This window comes from Podarcis pityusensis (assembly GCF_964106645.2).
Source record: "Podarcis pityusensis genome assembly, chromosome: 8".
Classification (NCBI taxonomy): Eukaryota; Metazoa; Chordata; class Lepidosauria; order Squamata; family Lacertidae; genus Podarcis; species Podarcis pityusensis.
The window spans coordinates 84,139,977-84,158,172 of NC_138033.1; the positions used below are offsets into that span (position 1 = coordinate 84,139,977).

An 18,196-nucleotide genomic window follows, 5' to 3' on the forward strand; every position below is an offset into this window, starting at 1 on the left:
AGAAGTCACCGGCCTCTACTTGCTTTTCACTGCTATTCTGTGAGCATATCTATAAATAAGGACCTCCTAGTGCGAAGAGCGGCCTACCCTATTCCACCACCCACTTCGGCTGATGTCAGAATCTGTGTGAAAATGATTTCCTCTCTAACCCCCACCCCCTTTTAATTAAATGTGAAGTGGCTTTATTCAAAAAGGTCTTGTCCTTGCTTTGTTATTTGTTTGTCAGGACTGATGTAAGAGCTGCACACACTGTTAAATCCTTTCTAGCCTCTCCTCTGTTTATTATTTCATAAAAACTATGCACCGTTTGATCATTAAAAACAAAACAAAGCCTCCAAGCAATTTACAAACAGAATGAAATAAAATAATTACTAGCAAAAACCCTAAAGCAAAACAATAAATTGAAAACAGATTAAAACATATAGCAATATTCTACATGTCTGGGTAGCCTTGTCTAAATAAAAATCTTCTGGGCACAGAACCAGAAAGAGTACAGTGGAAGCACCTGCCTGATATCAAATGGCAGGGAATCCCAGAGTGTAGCCGCTGCCACACTAAAAAATTAATTTCTTACAAATACGAAATGAGTATTATATGGAACCTGTAACTGTTCCAGTTCTGTCAATTGAGTGGGTATCTATGCGCTAATGTGATCTTGCAAGTAGTGCAAATCTCTGAGCAAAGGTGTTCTATGCTGACAAGGCCTCACTCTGTCAGCAATCTTGCTGCAGCATTCTGCACTAACTACAGCTTCCAGATCAAGCGCAAGGGAAGCCCCACACAGAGGGCTTTGCAGCGTTCCAGTCTGGAAGTAACCAATGCAGGAAAAAGTGAGAAATGCTCACTAAGAAAACGTTTGGATGAGGATAGAGGGAACTGGTCATTTTTCAAGCCCTCCCTGGCACATTCCTCCTAAAAAAAAAATTAAAAAAAAGACACTGCCCAGCCACTTCTAAGACAACAGACCACAGGCACTAGAAGAGAAATCTAGCAATCTACTCTGAGACTGCACACTATTCTTCCTGAGCCAGACTGGGCCTTCAGGTAACTGCACATACAACCTGCTGAAAGAACACAGAAGAAGCTGCTGGATCAGGCCACGGACCCATCTAGTCCAGCACCCTGTTCTCACAGTGGCCAACCAGATGCCTCTTCTGGGAAACTTGCAAGCAGGATTCAAACACAATCACATTTTCCCCTCCTGTGGTTTCCACCAGCTGGAATTCAGAAGCATTGCTGCCTCCGACTATGCAGGCATTGTGGCTGGCTGCCATCGATAGCCCTCTGCTCCATGAATGTGTCTAATTCTCTTTTTAAGCCTTCCAAGTTGACAGCCAACACCACTTCCTGCGGGAGCGAGTTCCATAGTTTAACTATGTGCTGTGCAAAGAAAAATGCTCACCAAGAAAATAGCACGAGTAAAGGGTTTTATTTCATCGAAATCCAGCCAAGCTCCTGGACCAGCCACCATTTTGATGATAAGACCACATTCCCAGGGCCATGCCTACCTGCCATGCCAATCACTTATCAGTCTTCCTAATGGGATTCAGTTGAGAATTACTTTGCATGGGAGGCGATTTAGATTTCGTTCTTTTCAAGGTCATTCGACAATGACCTGGTCGTGTCGGTCCAGCTTCAGGCATCACCCACAAAAGGCAGGCTGATAACAGGAGCTCCACCAACCCATTATTTCAGCCAGATCCATTTGTCGCCAGCCTCAGCGTTGTAGCCTTGTTCGTATTTACGTCCAGGAAGCTGCAGTAGAAAGCACAGAAGATCCATGAGGATAAGGGCACAGCTTCACTCTTGTCATCACTCCCCTGAAAACATAAGAGCAGGCCTGCTGGATCAGGCCAAAGCATCCTGTTCCCACTGTGGCTAGCCAGGTGGCTATGGGAAGGGAGACCCGAGCGCCACAGCAGTTTTCTCCTGAACTTTAGATTCCCGGCAAGTGACATTCAGAGGCATACCGACTCCAGGAAAACAGGCAGAAGAATATTGTCGCTGTGGCTCGTAGCCATAAACAATTCCCTTTTCAAAGGTGGTGGCTGCCACGACATCTTGTGAGAGCCAATTCCACGGTGGCGGCACAGCATTAAAAAGTTCTTCCTTCGGCTTCTCCAATGTTTAGCTTCACTGCATGACCCCATTAAGGTAAAGGGACCCGACCATTAGGTCCAGTCGGGGCCGACTCTGGGGTTGCGGAACTCATCTCGCTTTACTGGCCGAGGGAGCTGGCATACAGCTTCCGGGTCATGTGACCAGCATGACTAAGCCGCTTCTGGCGAACCAGAACAGCGCACGGAAACGCCGTTTACCTTCCCGCCAGAGCGGTACCTATTTATCTACTTGCACTTTGACGTGCTTTCAAACTGCTAGGTTGGCAGGAGCAGGGACCGAGCAACGGGAGCTCACCCCGTTGCCGGGATTCGAACCGCCGACCTTCTGATCGGCAAGTCCTAGGCTCTGTGGTTTAACCCACAGCGCCACCCGCATCTCTTATGACCCCATTAGGTTCTAGCATTATATGAGAGGCAGAGAAAGCTGCTCTCATTCCACTTTCTCTATACTATGCATGGTTTTATGCACCTCTTGTCATGTTCTCATCACACACACACACTCTTCTTAAGTGTGTTGTCATAATAAAATGTTCCTTTCTCCTTGGAAAAAGCCTGACCACGTGGGCACGAGGTGGTAGCCATCCTTCATAGGGAGCTGTTCCAGCTTCATGATATTTTGGTTGCCCTTTCAGAGCCCTTTGGAGGATGGCAAACAGAACTGAACAGAGTTTTTCAACATAGGGTTTTTTTTTAGCAGGCTGTGGAAAACACTGACCCCGCAAACTTATAATGGACTGATAGCCATTCCCTCTCCTCTCTGGTTGTCTCATAAGAATATTAGAAGAGCCTGGCTACTGGATCAGGCCAATGGCCCATCTAGTCCAGCTTCCTGTTTTCACAGTGGCCAGCCAGATGCCTCTATGGGAAGCCTGCAAGCAGGATCTGAGAATGAAAGCCCTTTCTCCTCCTGTGGTTCCCAGCAACTGGCATTCAGAAGCATTGTTGTCTCTGACTGTGGAGGCAGAGCATAGCTAGTAAGCCATCAACAGTCCTTTCCTTCAGAAAATTCTCTAATCCTCTTTTAAAGCCATCTAAGTTGGTGGCCATCACTGCCTCCTGCGGGAGAGCCAAAGTTTAAGTGCTGTATGAAGAACCGCAGCTGCAGATCTCCAGAGAATCCTTTTTAAGAAAACTGCAAGTTTCAGAATTCTTGGGGGGGATTGGGCGCAAGTTATTGTTTCATAACAGTGTACATTTAAAAAAAACATTTTTTACATTCATTCTATTAAAATAATTCAACATTAAAACATATTACAAATATACAAACATACATTTTATACAATCCTTAAAAATATTCATACATACCCACACTCAATCCCACACATACTTTTCCCACCACCATCCCTCACCCCACCCTTGTGTTAGACTTCCAATCTACTCAATTGCAATTTCTTTCCACTTCTATTACTTTCTTTCACACACTTTTAAACCAACTTTCTACTTCTTTTTCCGTTGCACATTGTTACCCATCTTATTTAGTATTTCAGTATTTATAACGGAACTTATTTATTCTAATAGGAGTTCTGATTTTTCAATATGATTTTGCAAATATCCTTTAAACACCTTCCAGTCCTTGTCTATCTTCTCTTTTGAGATCCTTCCGATATGGATATATTGTAATACTCCAATAATTTGGCAAGCCACTCTGTATTATACCACTTTTCCAATTTTTCCAGTTGTACATTTTTGTGTGTGCAAAATACCACCTCTCTCAGGCTACAGATCTAAAAGCTGAGCTGAGGATCAAACAACCTCATTTTAAAAATTGCTGAATTGAAAAAGACGGGTGGTATGTACAAGGCACCTGAAGTATCCGAGCATAAAACCAAAAGAACATTGACAAGATGAAGGTTCACAGCCCATCACCATGAAAAAGTACCAGCATGCTGGACCTTAAACCTAAAATATGCAGGATGTCTCTTGGGAGTTCCTCTTCTGCCACCTTCCAAAATTACATTTTGCTGTACCACCACTGAATGTTCTCCTCTTACCTCCTTGTATTCAGTAAACGCTTTGTCAGCATCGAGGCCTCCCACTGTGATTTCAGGTATGTAGAAAGGGAGAGTAGTGGGAAGGATCACACTGTACTTGTCCTGTGCCCTAACATGCAAAAAATAACAACAGCAACTTGGTTATGCTTACTGAAAAGGCAGCAGCTTTGGGAATTCACACTGGGGGGGGGGGGAGAGAGAGAAAAATGACAGGTTTTTTGGGGGGGGGGTAAGGAGATAAGATGCTCCTTTCAATCTATCAACATCAGAGTTTACCACCCACCCACTCACCCAAAAGCAGGCCAGAGTTCCACAGAGCAGGATAGACAAGCAGCTTTTCTCCTTTCTCGGCTTGGGCTTGAATTAAGTACCAGCTTCAAAGGGTGCTTGCTGCCTCTCTGCATGAGTCACTACTCTGCTTTGCCTCTGCACAGGGTGGGCATCTCTACCTAGCAACTGAGTGGCCCATTAACTAGGGCACAGAAATGCAGCTGTATTGTCCATAGGAGAGGCCCACTGCACCTCTGCAAGTCATTGCTCTTGGCTGCTAATCAGAGGGCATAAAAAACCAAGGTTAGCATCCCCTGAGGGGAAGGCAATCCCCACTGTGAAGCACCTCCAACTTCAATCCTAGATAAAAAAATAAAAATATATCAAGAGTATGCCTTGATAATCCAATTGGCAAAAATTTATAAATCAAATACCTGTTGGAGATGCAAGAAAGAAATAGGAACAATGTTTCACATGTGGTGGGAATGCCGACCTATTAAACAATTTTGGAATGAAATATATGAAGAAATCAAAAAGATGTTTAAAATATCTTTTAGTAAAAAACAGGAGGTATTCCTTTTAGGAATAATTACAAACGATATTCCTGGCAATCAAAGGAAAGTTTTCCTCTATGCGACAACAGCTGCCAGGATGCTCATAGCAAAAAACTGGGAGGGGGGGAAATCCCATCAATAAAAGAAAGGCAAATTAAACTTTGTGAATATATAAATTTGGCAAGATTCACAGCATTCTTAAGGGGACAATCAGACCAAAAATTAGCAAAAGAATGGGATTGTGTTAAATAATATAAGAAAAAACATTGCATATCAGTATGTAACGAATGAAGCTTTGCAGGGTTAAAGAAATTGAAAAACGGTGCGAAAGGTATAAAGATAGAGGTAATTTACATTAGACACAACAATTCAGAAAGATTAAAAATTTTGAGGTCTCAAAACAGAGGAAGGAAGTCAATATGTACATAAAGATTATTATGATGGCATGGTTTTCTTTGTAGGTATGGTTTTGTTTTGGGTTTCTTCTTCTTTTGGATTTTATGTTTGTAATTTTTGTTGTAATTTTGCATTGGGGGGGGGGGGAAATAATCCAATATATAGGAAACACTGCTGTATGTATTCAATTCTGAAACATTAAAGCTGTGCCACACTCCGCAGCAGGAGGCGGCTCTGAGATGCTTCTGTAGAAAGAGATGCAACATGAAAGGAGACTAGTTAGAAAGTCCATCCTTACAGAACCCTCAAGTGATGAAAAGAGACATCGTCCTGTTCGGGCCAAGGTCCCTTGTTGAACTTCAGGTACTCAATATCTTCTATCACCTGCCAAGAGAAAAGGATTAGCATCAATGCAACCAGCCAGCTCTCCACAAGGACATCTGAGCTTCTTTGCTACCACAAGGCTGCAAGGCCAAGATGACCAAGGGGTAAATGCGGCACCACAGACATTAAAGTACGGAGTTTCGATGGGTTTTTAAAAATCAGCTTAACCTGGAGAACGAACTGGAATGAAATGCGGTGGGAAGTCTAAAACAGGCACCCCCAACCTGCGGCCCTCCAGATGTTTTGGCCTACAACTCCCATGATCCCTAGCTAGCAGGACCAGTGGTCAGGGATGATGGGAATTGTAGTCCAAAACATCTGGAGGGCCGAAGGTTGGGGATGCCTCGTCTAAAATCTGCAACAAGGAACTCCATTAAGTGCAGAGTTCAGGCAAGGTGATTAGAAAGGAAACGAGAGGCTGAGCAATTCCTGTTCCCAGCAAGTCAATATCCTGTAACTCACCCCCCCCCCCATATTTTGGTTTACAGTACAATCAAATCTCTGCCTTGCTTAGAAGGTAAGGATGGTCTGTGTAGGGGGCAGCTCCAAGGGACTGGTTCAGATATACACATTTTTGCATCTATGTGCCATCCCTGGAATGGAATGCCCCCACCACAAGACACAATCATACTGCGATTTGCCTACCTTCCCAGTGGGAACACAAAGTGGCTAACAGTTCAGCATCACACGCACAGAAAAATAATAAAGCACAATATGAATAACTTCATAGCATAGACACCACTGCAGTATCACCAAGGAAGCCATCTGAGAACTTCTGCATGCAAAAGCGGTGTTCTTCCATTCAGCCATGAGCAGTCCCTTCGATCACTTGCAGGGGAAAGGACACTCTCCTCTGACCCTCACTGGAAGTCAAAGGGACAGATTCTTGCCACCTACTTCCTACAGCTCCCCCAATACTCCAGGGGAAGAGGTGAAGGTGCATGTGCGATAAAACACACTAGGAATTCAAGGCCTTTTGTAAGCTTAATGCAACACTTGCTCCAGGGACGGCCACATTGCTTTTCTTAAAATCATAGAACTGCAGAGCTGGAAGGAACCCCAAGGGTCATCTAATCCAACCCCCTATAATGCAGGAATCACAGCTAAAGAATCCCTGACAGATTGATAAAACAATAAAAACATCCAAAAACCAATTCTGATATAGATGCAGACTGGGAAATTCCCTACTTGAAAGGCTTGTTGCACAAAGACCTGTCAGCTTCCAGCTGATGCAGTTAGTTCACTCCCACTTCCACAGAAACCAAGAGGGAGGAAATACAATGGAATAAAGGAGAAATCTCTCTCTCTCTCTCTCTCTCTCTCTCTCTCTCTCACACACACACACACACACACACACACACCCGCCCTGGCTAGATCGAGCAGGCAGGGGGTGTTGGAAACGGCTTGCTCTGCTAGTCTAGCTGCACTTCTCTGAACATGCCCACTTTATTTCATCCTTCCTGAACCTGACAAAGCAAAGCTGGAAAGATGGACAATAAACACACAAGCAGCCTCCACCACCATCAGAGCAATGGAAGGGATCCTGCAAAAGAGGTCACACAAAGAGAGAGACAGCTCAAGGCAACTTACTTTTTCCACATGTTCAGCCTCGCTTGTGGTATACTGCAAGACCTCAGAAGTCTCACTAGAAGGAAACAAGGTAACATTAAATCACTTTATTTGATATGGAGGAAAATAATAATAGTAACAGTAACAGTAATAGTAATATAGTAATAGTAATAGTAATAGTAATAGTAATAATAACTTATTATTTATACCCCGGCCCATGTGGATGGGTTTTCCCAGCCACTCTGGGCGGCTCCCAACTGCATATTAAAACAATACAGCGTCAGACATTAAAAACTTCCCTAAACAGGACTGCCTTCAGATGTCTTCTAAAAGTCAGATAGTTGTTTATTGCCTTGACATCTGGTGGGAGGGCGTTCCACAGGGCAGGCGCCACTGCCGAGAAGGCCCTCTGCCTGGTTCCCTGTAACCTCACTTCTCGCAGCAAGGGAACCACCAGAAGGCCCTCGGCGCTGGACCTCAGCTGGAAGATGGGGGTGGAGACACTCCTTCAGGTATATAGGACCGATGCTGTTTAGGGCTTTAGAGGTCAGCACCAACACTTTGAATTGTGCTCGGAAACGTACTGGGAGCCAATGAAGATCTTTCAGGACCAGTGTTATATGGTCTCGGGAAACAAGAGGCAACCCCCAAATCACATACTGCATGTATGTCATGGAGTCGCTACAGAATGTGCCATATCCCAGAACTGCAGGAGATGAGAATGGATTCTGGAGGGGCAGCAGGACATCTCTGGGGTAACACAACAACCTTTCAACAACAACATGCTTGGGAGAGGGTGGGGTGGAGGGCGACAGCGGCTGAGAGACACAGCTGTAATCGCAGATTTTGGTGAGGCTCGTTTGACAACAAGCTGAGCCTTTAGTGTCATTGGCCCAGTCTTGTGGAATGCCCTGCCACTAGAGATTCAGCAAGCACCTTCTGTGCCAACTTTTAAATGCCTGTTGAAAACTTTTCTATGCCACCAGGCCTGTGCAGGCAATTAAGAACACATCCCTCCACAATGGTTAACTGATGCCTGCTTTTAACTTCTTTATGACTTTTATTGTATGGCTTTATGTTTAACTTCTGTGATAACTTTTTTTATGACGTAGTGGTACATAAACATTTTTATAAGAAATAAAGAAATAAATACGGAAGGGGAAAGCTACAAAATCAGAGAATTGTAGAGTTGGAAGGGACCCAGGAGTCATCTAGTCCAACCCCCAGCAATGCAGGAATCAAGAACAACTAAATATGCCTTGAATGTTTTCAATAACACAGAAAGGCGAGATATAAATTGTTTTATTAAATAAATTCCAACTTGCAGAATGATAGCCTAAAAACATACAAGAAACAAAATATTAGTTAAAAGTAAGAAATCCCTTGTTGAAATGGGTTAAGCAAGTACAGGAGTTAAGAATCTGGGAAGGTGGAGGATCCACAGCAGAAACAGAAAGGTGCAGCAAAACAGAATTTTTAAAAAAGAAGTAATTAAGTTAATCTCTTCAAAGGTAAGTGGAAGTGTCTGAAATAACGTGGCGGAAAAGAATGTGTAAATTGAGTTGTTTGGAAAGCAAAATTAAGAAGATGTAGATTTGGACAGGACAGGAAGGGGGCAAAAACAAATGCAGTGTGAAGATGAAGAACCAACTAAGACAGGCCACACCTGAAGATGTGGGAGTAGAAGTCCAGAAGCGACTTGAAATGGGGCAAAAAGAGCGCAGCCAGATGTGAACCTGGCAAGGGTGGCACAAGGCAGAGAAAGTAGAGCAAAGAGGGTTAAGACAGATCAGAATGGAAACACCCAAGAGGGAAGCACAATCCAGTTCTTTTCTTTCAGTTCTTTGACAGAGAGCAAAGCTGAGATTTGCACTGTAATTTAAAAGGCCAATCGTACATTAAAAACCAGAATACAAACAGTATGACACAAAGCTGCTGATGTACAGCGGTTTTACTAAACGGTGCTTGTTTCGTGTTAACACGTACTAACCTTATCTGAGGCAGGAAAGATTTCTTGTAGCCATCTTCAATGCTCTGAAGATACGCAGGTGATACTTTCTTTTCATACGGCTTTAAAATAAAATCAAATCACACATTCAAACTCAATGTGACCGAAGCTACTGCTGCTGTATTCATTTGACCAGCTGAAGTCATTTAACTATCACCTTTATTATAACATCTAGAATTTCCAGAGAGGCTTCAGAATTATAAAGTTGAGTATTTGTACCAATGCAGTGCTGATCAAAGTCAGAAGATGCACTTGTCCAGGCAGGTCTTTCCCTCTTGCCCTTTAGTAATACCAGTAGGGGAGGGACGAAAAGTCACACCACAAGATGCTTCTGTAACATTATTATTTATTTACTGCTTTCCTAACTCACCGTTTCCTCCAAGGCACTCAAGTGGCATACATGGTTCTCCCCACTCTGCTAGAGCAGAAGGAGATGGAAGTGGAACCACTCATTCCTTCCACTCAGCTGAGATCAGCTCCTCTCCCCCACCCTGAAATGTTCCCATTCCACCTGGCCATTGTAAGAAGAAACTGTGCAACTTTAACAAACAGTGTCTGGGTTTGCTTGTTTTCCTCTTCCCTCCTCATCCCCTTTTCCTTTTGCCTTGTATGTTTTAATTATAAACCCCTAGGGCATGGACTGCCTTGTTTTATTGCCTTCTGTAAACCACTCTGCAAACCTTTTCAGCCCAAGAGGTTGGCAAAAATGCTTCATATAAATAAGGAAGCAAGCCGACTTGCAGAGTTAAAACGTAATATATTCCTACGAGGGCAGTCTTCCACACCCTAAAGTGATTTGTAGGCACCACAAGTTCTACACTTCTGGAGAAGCAGCACTCTTTGTCAGACTAATACACTAAGCCCGCAACTCACGTGGGGGTTACAACCCTGGGATCACACCTAAAGCCAAAATCGCATGTAGTCAAAACACACTGGGTTCAATGGTCGGTGGGATGGCCAAAGTCTCTCCCCCCCCCCCCCCGTACACTCTCTTGCTTTCCACCTCTTTTATTTGTTATTTTGCCAAGGTGATAAAGCTGAATGTGCACAAGTTAAATGTGTGTAAGTTGCGGGCTTATAGAACACAATATTATTCGCCCGCCCAAACCAAGCATACCTTGCCTCTCTCTTCAATCCTTTTAATTACTTCTGAGACAGGTACGTCAATATAAATGGTCAGGTGAGGGGGCAAGAAATCAGAAAGACTAAGATCCTTCATTGTATCGTAGTGCTCCACGCCTAGAAAGAAAGCCAGCAAGAGAATGTTTTCGTCAGCTAAAGGCACATCTTGTTTCAGGCAGAGAAAATGGAAAGTTTTACACCAGCTATTCAAACCACTCTGTAGCAGATGCGTACTGAAATGTCCCACTGTATCACATTGTGCCTGTGAGACCACCTTTGGAGAGTCAAAAAATTAAAAATCGCTTGCAGATGACCCAGCAAGTCCCCTTCCTCCTGCTGCAACTCTCTCTGCTCCCTCATTCTCCTACCCAAGAGCCAGGAAGCTATGCGGTTAGATCAGCACACGCCAAGAACACAGCAACTCTTTGTACAAGGACAAGCCAAGGAGCTCCCTCATTGCCTAGCTCAGAGGTCATAGTGTGTCTGCCTTGCAAGTAAAAAGTCCCAGATTGCGCTATATAATGTATGGATTAGGTACAAAGATCTCCTAGAAAGGAAAACACCCAGGTGGATATTCCCAATGGAAACAAAGGCCCAGAAAAAGTTAAATATGGAAAACAAATGGTTGAGATATTCGGATTTACTGTTGGAAGATAATGAAGGATTTAAATTAAAACCATTTGATCAAATTAAAGATAAACTGGATTGGTTACAATATTATCAAATTAATGAATTGTATAAGCTTGATAAGAAAAATGGTTTTGCAACGGAAAAAACCAAATTGGAAACGGAGTTGTTAGATACTAAAGTTTAGAATTTGTCTAAAATGTATAATTTGTTGCTGGAGTGGCATACAAAGGATGAACAAGTTAAATGGGTAATGACTGACTGGGCAAGAGATGTTGGACATAATATAATGTTGGAAGATTGGGAAAGGTTATGGAAGAAAGGGGTTAAGTTTACTGCATGTACTGTATTAAAAGAAAACATCATGAAAATGATGTATAGGTGGTACTTAACCCCAGTAAAATTGGCAAAGATCTACCACATGAATGATAATACATGTTGGAAATCTAGAGAGAAAGAAGGTACTTTTTTCACATGTGGTGGACGTGTCCCAAGGTGAAAGACTTCTGGGAAAAGATTTATAATGAATTGGAAAAAAATGGGGGGGGGGGAATCCCAGATCAATTCCCTGAATCTCCAGGGAGGGTTGGGAGAGACTCCTACCCAACAGTAAATTCCTTCTGCTTACATGATGATGCTATATCACAACCCCCCCCCCAAACACACACACAAATACCACAGTGGTCATGGGCAGAGCAGAGGGAGGTAAGTTTCAGGTGTGGGAGAAAAGTGGAGAGAGAGACCTTAGAGTTGGGCTCCCCTGTTCCAGTCCTACCTTCTTCCAACAGGATTCGGGCCTTGTTTGCTCGCCCCACATAATCCAAAGCAGTACCGATGATGGCTGGGTTATAAATCTTTTAAATAAATAAAAAATTCAAACGACGACTTACACCTCTTGTGGATGTAGCCTTGCTTATACATCGCCTCCAAGAACACGAAGTCACTGTAGGGGGAGCGCTCCAGAACCACTCCTTGCCCTGAAGTTAAACAGGGATCACAACTTCAAAATGAGAAACACCATCACATATTATTCATACAAGTTATGGGGTGTGGGCTTAGAGCGAGGCTAAGTTTTTATTTAGGCAACCTTTATTTAAAGCTTGTGCTCCTCAAGGCTGCTTCTTATTATGATTTTCTCCCAGTTTGCAAAGCAGCATTATGCATGCAATAATTAATTTCTTGACACTACATCCTAAAGCCCACATGTTCAAGGTCTGCTAATCACAGGAAGAACCTGCAATTGTATCTTAAAGTTGGCAGGAAGTGCAGTGCTCTGCTTTGGCAAACCACTCAACCCTCCAGATCATATTTGTTCAAAATACAATTGGATCTTATACAGGAATTATGTTCTAGGGGTGGCACATATACACCAAAATATGCGTACTCAAACCACCCTATTTACTCTTCTGGAAACGTGTACCAAACAGGCCTTGCCCACCAAGCAAGGCAGAGAACTTTTAAGCAGGCAAGGCCAGCTCAGTGTGTTAGCTCTGGGGTGCTTCTGCAGGACCATCCGAGCTCTCATGAGATCTCACAGGGCTGTCCCCAGGCTTCCAAAGCCAGCACGCCAAGAAAGCCTAGCCCAGCAAGGAAGGTAGAAAGTTTAAAAGCTCTTTTAACTCTAAGGAGTTCATTTCACTTTCTTGCAATATCTCCATTGCTATACCAGTCTTGGCTTTTGAGTCAATATAGGCAAATATAGGCAGCTATTGGGGGGCATTAAGTTCAGGTTCTAAAATAACTTAGCTGCAATCTTTGTGTTAAGAACATTCACTCATCATGGCATAAAGTAAGTCGTCAAGGTGCTTTTAGTGTCACTTGTGAACAGGACCAGACCAAGCCATTTTTATCCCTAAAGAGGAGTTTACTCAAAATGGCACTCCACTGGCCTAGTAATGAGCCAAACCTATTTATCTCCAACTCAACTGCTCTTAATAACAGTTGTTGTTGTTGTTGTTGTTGTTGTTGTTGTTGTTGTTGTTGTCATCTCCCCGGTCTTGGCTGGGGAGGGCGGGGTATAAATAAAAATTTATTATTATTATTATTATTATTATTATTATTATTCACTCCTGAAAAAACATGTGTGCATTTAATTTGCTAAATTTCAACCAGCCTGTCTTCAATCATGCAAGTTGCAATTGCACAAGTACCACTTCTTAAAACGTTCTAGTCTCCATCAACCTGGTATCTGCAATGTCCAGGAAGCCCGCAGCCAATGAGACTTGTAATCCAAAACATCTGGAGGGCACCAGGTTGAAGAAGACTGAAGAACCAACTACGGCTGGCTGCTGCTCTGTGAATTCCCAGTTATGTTTTCATTTTGCCACATTTTCTCTAAACAGAATCCAAATTTCAATTAGTAAGTTTATTTAGGAACAAAAGGAACTACATTACCTGTGGTCAGCAGGTGTTCCAGGGCATCAGAATACTGTAGGAGGCGGTTACTGAATAACCAGGCTTGAAGCCGATACGAGTTTCCATCTGGGTGTTTAGGACTGCTGTAAAATTTCTCCAGGCTACAATTTCCGCTGAATTTTGAATCCAATATTGTTCCATCTCCTGTGACCCTGTCCACATAATGAATATCTGCTTCTGGAAAGTATCGCAAACCTGGAAAGAGCAATCAAAGATTTGAAAGGGAAAGCTAGATATTGATGTTCATCTTAAGCCACTCCAGAATACAAGCTCAATTGCGTCTCTATACACATGCAAGGACTTTCTTTACGTTATCTACACAGCACTCTTCAACAAAGTTCCATTCCAAACCTACTTTTCAGAAGCGAACCAATGCAAGACAATTGGAGGTCTCTGTTTTTAAAATAGTCTTCTCAAATCCCATCTTCTCCAGATGGCCACTGTTGTATATTTATTTATTTTATACACCTTATGTCCTGAGGGATCAGGATGGATCAAAGTGTAATATAACACTAAGACCCCATTATCTAGGCTATTAAAGGTAAAGGTAAAGGGACCCCTGACCATTAGGTCCAGTCGTGACCAACTCTGGGGTTGTGGCCAGCATGACTAAGCCGCTTCTGGCGAACCAGAGCAGCACACGGAAAGGCCATTTACCTTCCCGCCGGAGCGGTACCTATTTTTCTACTTGCACTTTGACGTGCTTTCGAACTGCTAGGTTGGCAGGAGCAGGGACCGAGCAACGGGAGCTCACCCCGTCGCAGGGATTCGAACACCGACCTTCTGATCGGCAAGTCCTAGGCTCTGTGGTTTAACCCACAGTGCCACCCATGCCCCTATCTAGGCTATTAGAAGTTGATTAAAATTTTTTTTTGTTAATTTAGAAAGTGTTTCTTTTTTAAAAAATTTATTTATTTATTTATTTATTTATTTATTTGACAAGTAAAAAACACACACAAAAAAACGAATACCAAATTACACACAAACTACAAAAATAACCATAGACACATAATTTTCTTGGCAAACAATAAAACATCTATTGGTCTTAACACTAAAGACCCAACTTCCCATCTATTCCATATTTCAAATTCATATTACGTATTGGCAATACACATTTTTGTCCATAATTAAACTTATTCTCAATAAATCTAATTTCTTCTATCTACCTAGCAACTATCACTGAAGTTCCTCGAATGCTGCAACAGAATTTAAACTACTATATTTATTTTTCAGATATTCTTTGAAAACCTCCCATTTAGAAACAAATTCCTGTTTTGATTTATTCTTTATTTTTTCTGATAAACCATCTAATTCGGCATATTCTGTCTTGTATAGAGGGGATTTCATTACTCTTCCATTTTGCTGCGATCAAAACAGAAAAGTGTTTCTGATTAACAACAGATTCTTCAAGTTATTAATTATGCTTAAAATAAGCAACCAAAATTCCACAGGGCTGACAGATACTTTCTCATACAAGGCATTTCTCCTCCTCCATCACATATTAGGGAACATCTCTTGTGAGGCAGCACTTGCCAAAACATAGACACACATTTATAAACAAAGATGGTTTGCTGTTTACAAAGACAGGCAGTGTCGTACAATGGTTAGAGTATCAGACTAGGGCCTGGGAGAACAGGAGTCAAATACCCACTTGGCCATGAAGCTCACTAGGTGACCCAGGTCAGGTTCTGCCTCACAGGGTTGTTGTGGGAGTTAAATGAAGAGAGGAAGAACTATGCACCTTAAGCTCCTTGGAGAAAAAGATGGAATATAAATGCAATGATGCAATAGTTCCACTTCGTCTCCAAACGTATGTAGATTTGACGCAGAAAATATAACTTGTAACTAGTTTGCTATGGTTTTGTTAATTGTGCAATAGGCCTAGATGAAATGAACCCTCCAACCCAGAGCCAGCCATCAAAAGTCAACCAGAATGAAGAGGGCTGTCATTGATACATAGCTGCTTCCCAAAGAAGCAGCAACAGAAACTCACACCCAAAGCTCCGATACAAAAATTAAATAGAAACAGGGTGGGTGTGCAAAAAAAATATCCCCCACCTCCGCTTGAATAGCCAAAGACCTAGTTTAAGAGGAATGCTTTTGTCTGCAACCTAAAGATATGTAACAGTGGTACTAGGTGAGCCTCCCCCAAGGAGGGCATTCCACTACCCAAAAGGTTACAAATTATATGTGAGTTCCAACAGCAATACAGAAGTACATGCCTAGCTTCTCTGCTACTTGCTGTGCAAGCTTGCCCTTGCCACTTCGTAGATTGCCATCCACCGTGAAGACTTTGCTGTATTCATTCAACCTTGGAGTAGTTCTCTCTCCCAAAAAATATGCCAGCCAGTTATACCGTAGGCTGCACCGGGAACTCACATGAAGCCTTGCCTAGAAGGGGAAAATCAGATTGAATTAACCATATTTAGGATTTAATGTTCTGCCATATTAACATTATATGCAACAAAACCATACAGTGGGGGGGGGGGGGTTGGAGGGGGGACCACAGTATTGACCTAACTCTGACAGAACTTTTTCAAAAAGAAACATTAGACGTCATTAGATAGCTTTATACTGGTTTCACCAGAAATGCAATAGAACACTATTATTTATTTCTTGTTTATTAATTGCAATTGCATCCCAACTTTTCCCCTCAAGGAGCTCAAGGTGGCATACATGGCTCTGCTGCTTCTCATTTAATTCGTAAAACAATCCTATGGGGTAGGTTAGGCCCGGGGTCACACCCACTGAACTACGAGGCTGAGTGGGGATTTAATCCCTGGCCTCCCAGGTCTTAGTCCAGCACTCTAACTACTATATCACACTGGCTCCTTACAATGAACAGAGCCCTCCCCAGTTTTAACTGAGCTTCCTTTCATTGGACTCAGCTATACAGCTGCAAACAAAACGTTTTAATTGTGTTTTAAGTGCGATATACAATGTGACACAAGATGGCAATGGTGAGCCTTATGGAAAATTCAATGTACAGTGGTGCCCCGCAAGACGAATGCCTCGCAAGACGGAAAACCCGCTAGACGAAAGGGTTTTCCGTTTTTCAATGCACTTCGCAGGACGAATTTCCCTATGGGCTTGCTTCGCAAGACGAAAATGTCTTGCGAGTCTTGAGATTTTTTTTCGCGCCCCCCCCTTTTTCTAAGCTGCTAAGCCTTTAATAGCCTTTTAGCAGCTAAGCCGCTAAGCCTTTAATAGCCGCTAATAGCGCTAATCCGCTAAGCCGCTAATAGGGTTGCTTCGCAAGACGAAAAAACCGCTAGACGAAGATACTCGCGGAACGGATTAATTTCGTCTTGCGAGGCACCACTGTATTTCTAAAAACGCTTTTAAAAAAGCATTTTCAAAACGGTTTTTATATATGTGTAGATTCCACCATTAATACCAGCATGTCACCAATTGTCACATTCACAAATTAAGATGGATTCAAACAATCATACAATGACTGAAATACTGCCAGCAACAACTTAATAGGCAAAATTTTCTATAGGTTCTGCACACCTTAAGGGCCACCTTCTCCCCTATCTACTGTCTTATCTGTCTTCTTCAATAACTGAAGTTCTGATACATGTGCTCCCAAATAGCTGAAGTTCAACAGGAACTAAATAGGATCAGGGCCTTCTCAGTAGGAGCACCAACGTCTGACAAGGAAGCCTGCAGAGGCCCCAAACTGTCTTCAGACAACAGCAAACTTTATTTTGTCTCAAGATAAAGCAGGACATAAATATTTCAAACCAATACCATTGGTACCAACTAGAAATCTCAAGTTTCTGTCACACAAGAGATCAGTATCACATTTCACATCAGTTACAAAGATGACAGCTACTTTGCCCCCTCTCCATATCATATTAAAAAAGGACAATTATTAAAGAGCAAGGGTTGCTTGCAATATTACCAACCTTATCTGAGGCATCTTAATGACTTTTCTATGTAAACCTACAACTCCATGGTATGTGTGTGTGTGTTTTTTAAGCATGAGTCTTAAGCTCATTAAGTGATTCCCTAAATCTGCACTTAGCTAAAAGCACTACTTCCCTGAAACGAAAAACATAATCCCCTCAACACCGAAACCCCCTCAGAAAATGCCTCTTGGGTGACAATGTTTGCCATCTACTGTAAACTCTCCAGGTGGATGCTTACGTTTGGCAATGACCTTTACCCAAACCGCTTTGCGGCGGTATATAAATACAGTAAGCAAAACAAGCAATCTGCAAAGCGCTGTTTTAAAAAGGTAAGTAAATTGACTATGTATTGGGGGCGGGGCTGGGGCAGCTTCCAGTCCATTAATTCCTACAGTGGTTTCTGTCGACCAAAGCGATGCGGCCCCAATTCCAACCCGAGGTGGGCCTGCTCGCCATCCTTCCTCCCCGTCCACCTCGCAGGGTGGGAGCCTGGGGGGGGGGGGCCTAGCCTACCTCACAGGGTTGTTGTGGGAGAGGGAGAACCGAGGGCGGGCGACACCTTGAGCTCCTCTGAGGGAAAAAGGCGGGTCCACAAGGAAGCCTTTCCCCCCCCCTTCCTACTCACCACCCTGAGCGAGCTGAGTCCCGCGCGGGCCCCGCCAGCCCGCAGCACCGGCGCCAAGGACATGGCGGCCCTCAAGGGTAGCGGCGGCCGCGAGAGACAGACAAGCGCAGCTCCCAGAGAGGCCGCCGCCTCCCGCGCCGCCAAATCCGTCGCGCCTCGATGACGTCCTGCGGAGGCCGCGCCCCTTTCCGCCCACGGGCA

The 18,196-nt window shown here is 43.3% G+C and overlaps 1 protein-coding gene across 1 annotated transcript; it reads right to left on the bottom strand.

Annotated features, from left to right (window-relative positions):
• Positions 1–1,410: 1,410 nt before the first annotated feature.
• NDUFA10 (NADH:ubiquinone oxidoreductase subunit A10) lies at positions 1,411–18,154 on the bottom strand. Its single transcript, XM_081017518.1, has 10 exons — positions 17,996–18,154; positions 15,679–15,847; positions 13,436–13,651; positions 11,932–12,018; positions 10,410–10,531; positions 9,275–9,354; positions 7,306–7,360; positions 5,630–5,715; positions 4,112–4,220; positions 1,411–1,755 (listed from the first exon to the last, which is right to left on the bottom strand). Exons 1-10 carry the CDS (start codon positions 18,056–18,058, stop codon positions 1,687–1,689), a joined length of 1,056 nt encoding a protein of 351 aa, XP_080873644.1. The 5' UTR covers positions 18,059–18,154; the 3' UTR covers positions 1,411–1,686.
• Positions 18,155–18,196: the final 42 nt, after the last annotated feature.

What these genes read in the sequence shown, in the direction of transcription:
- NDUFA10 (XM_081017518.1), bottom strand. Translation starts at nt 18,058, where the DNA reads ATGTCCTTGGCGCCGGTGCTGCGGGCTGGCGGGGCCCGCGCGGGACTC. An exon ending in AGGCTACATCCACAAGAGGT is followed by an intron (nt 10,532 to 11,931) that starts GTAAGTCGTCGT and finishes CTTTCTTTCTAG; the next exon opens with GCGTGGAGCACTACGATACA. An exon ending in TTTCATCACTTGAGGGTTCT is followed by an intron (nt 4,221 to 5,629) that starts GTAAGGATGGAC and finishes TTTGCATGTTAG; the next exon opens with GGCACAGGACAAGTACAGTG.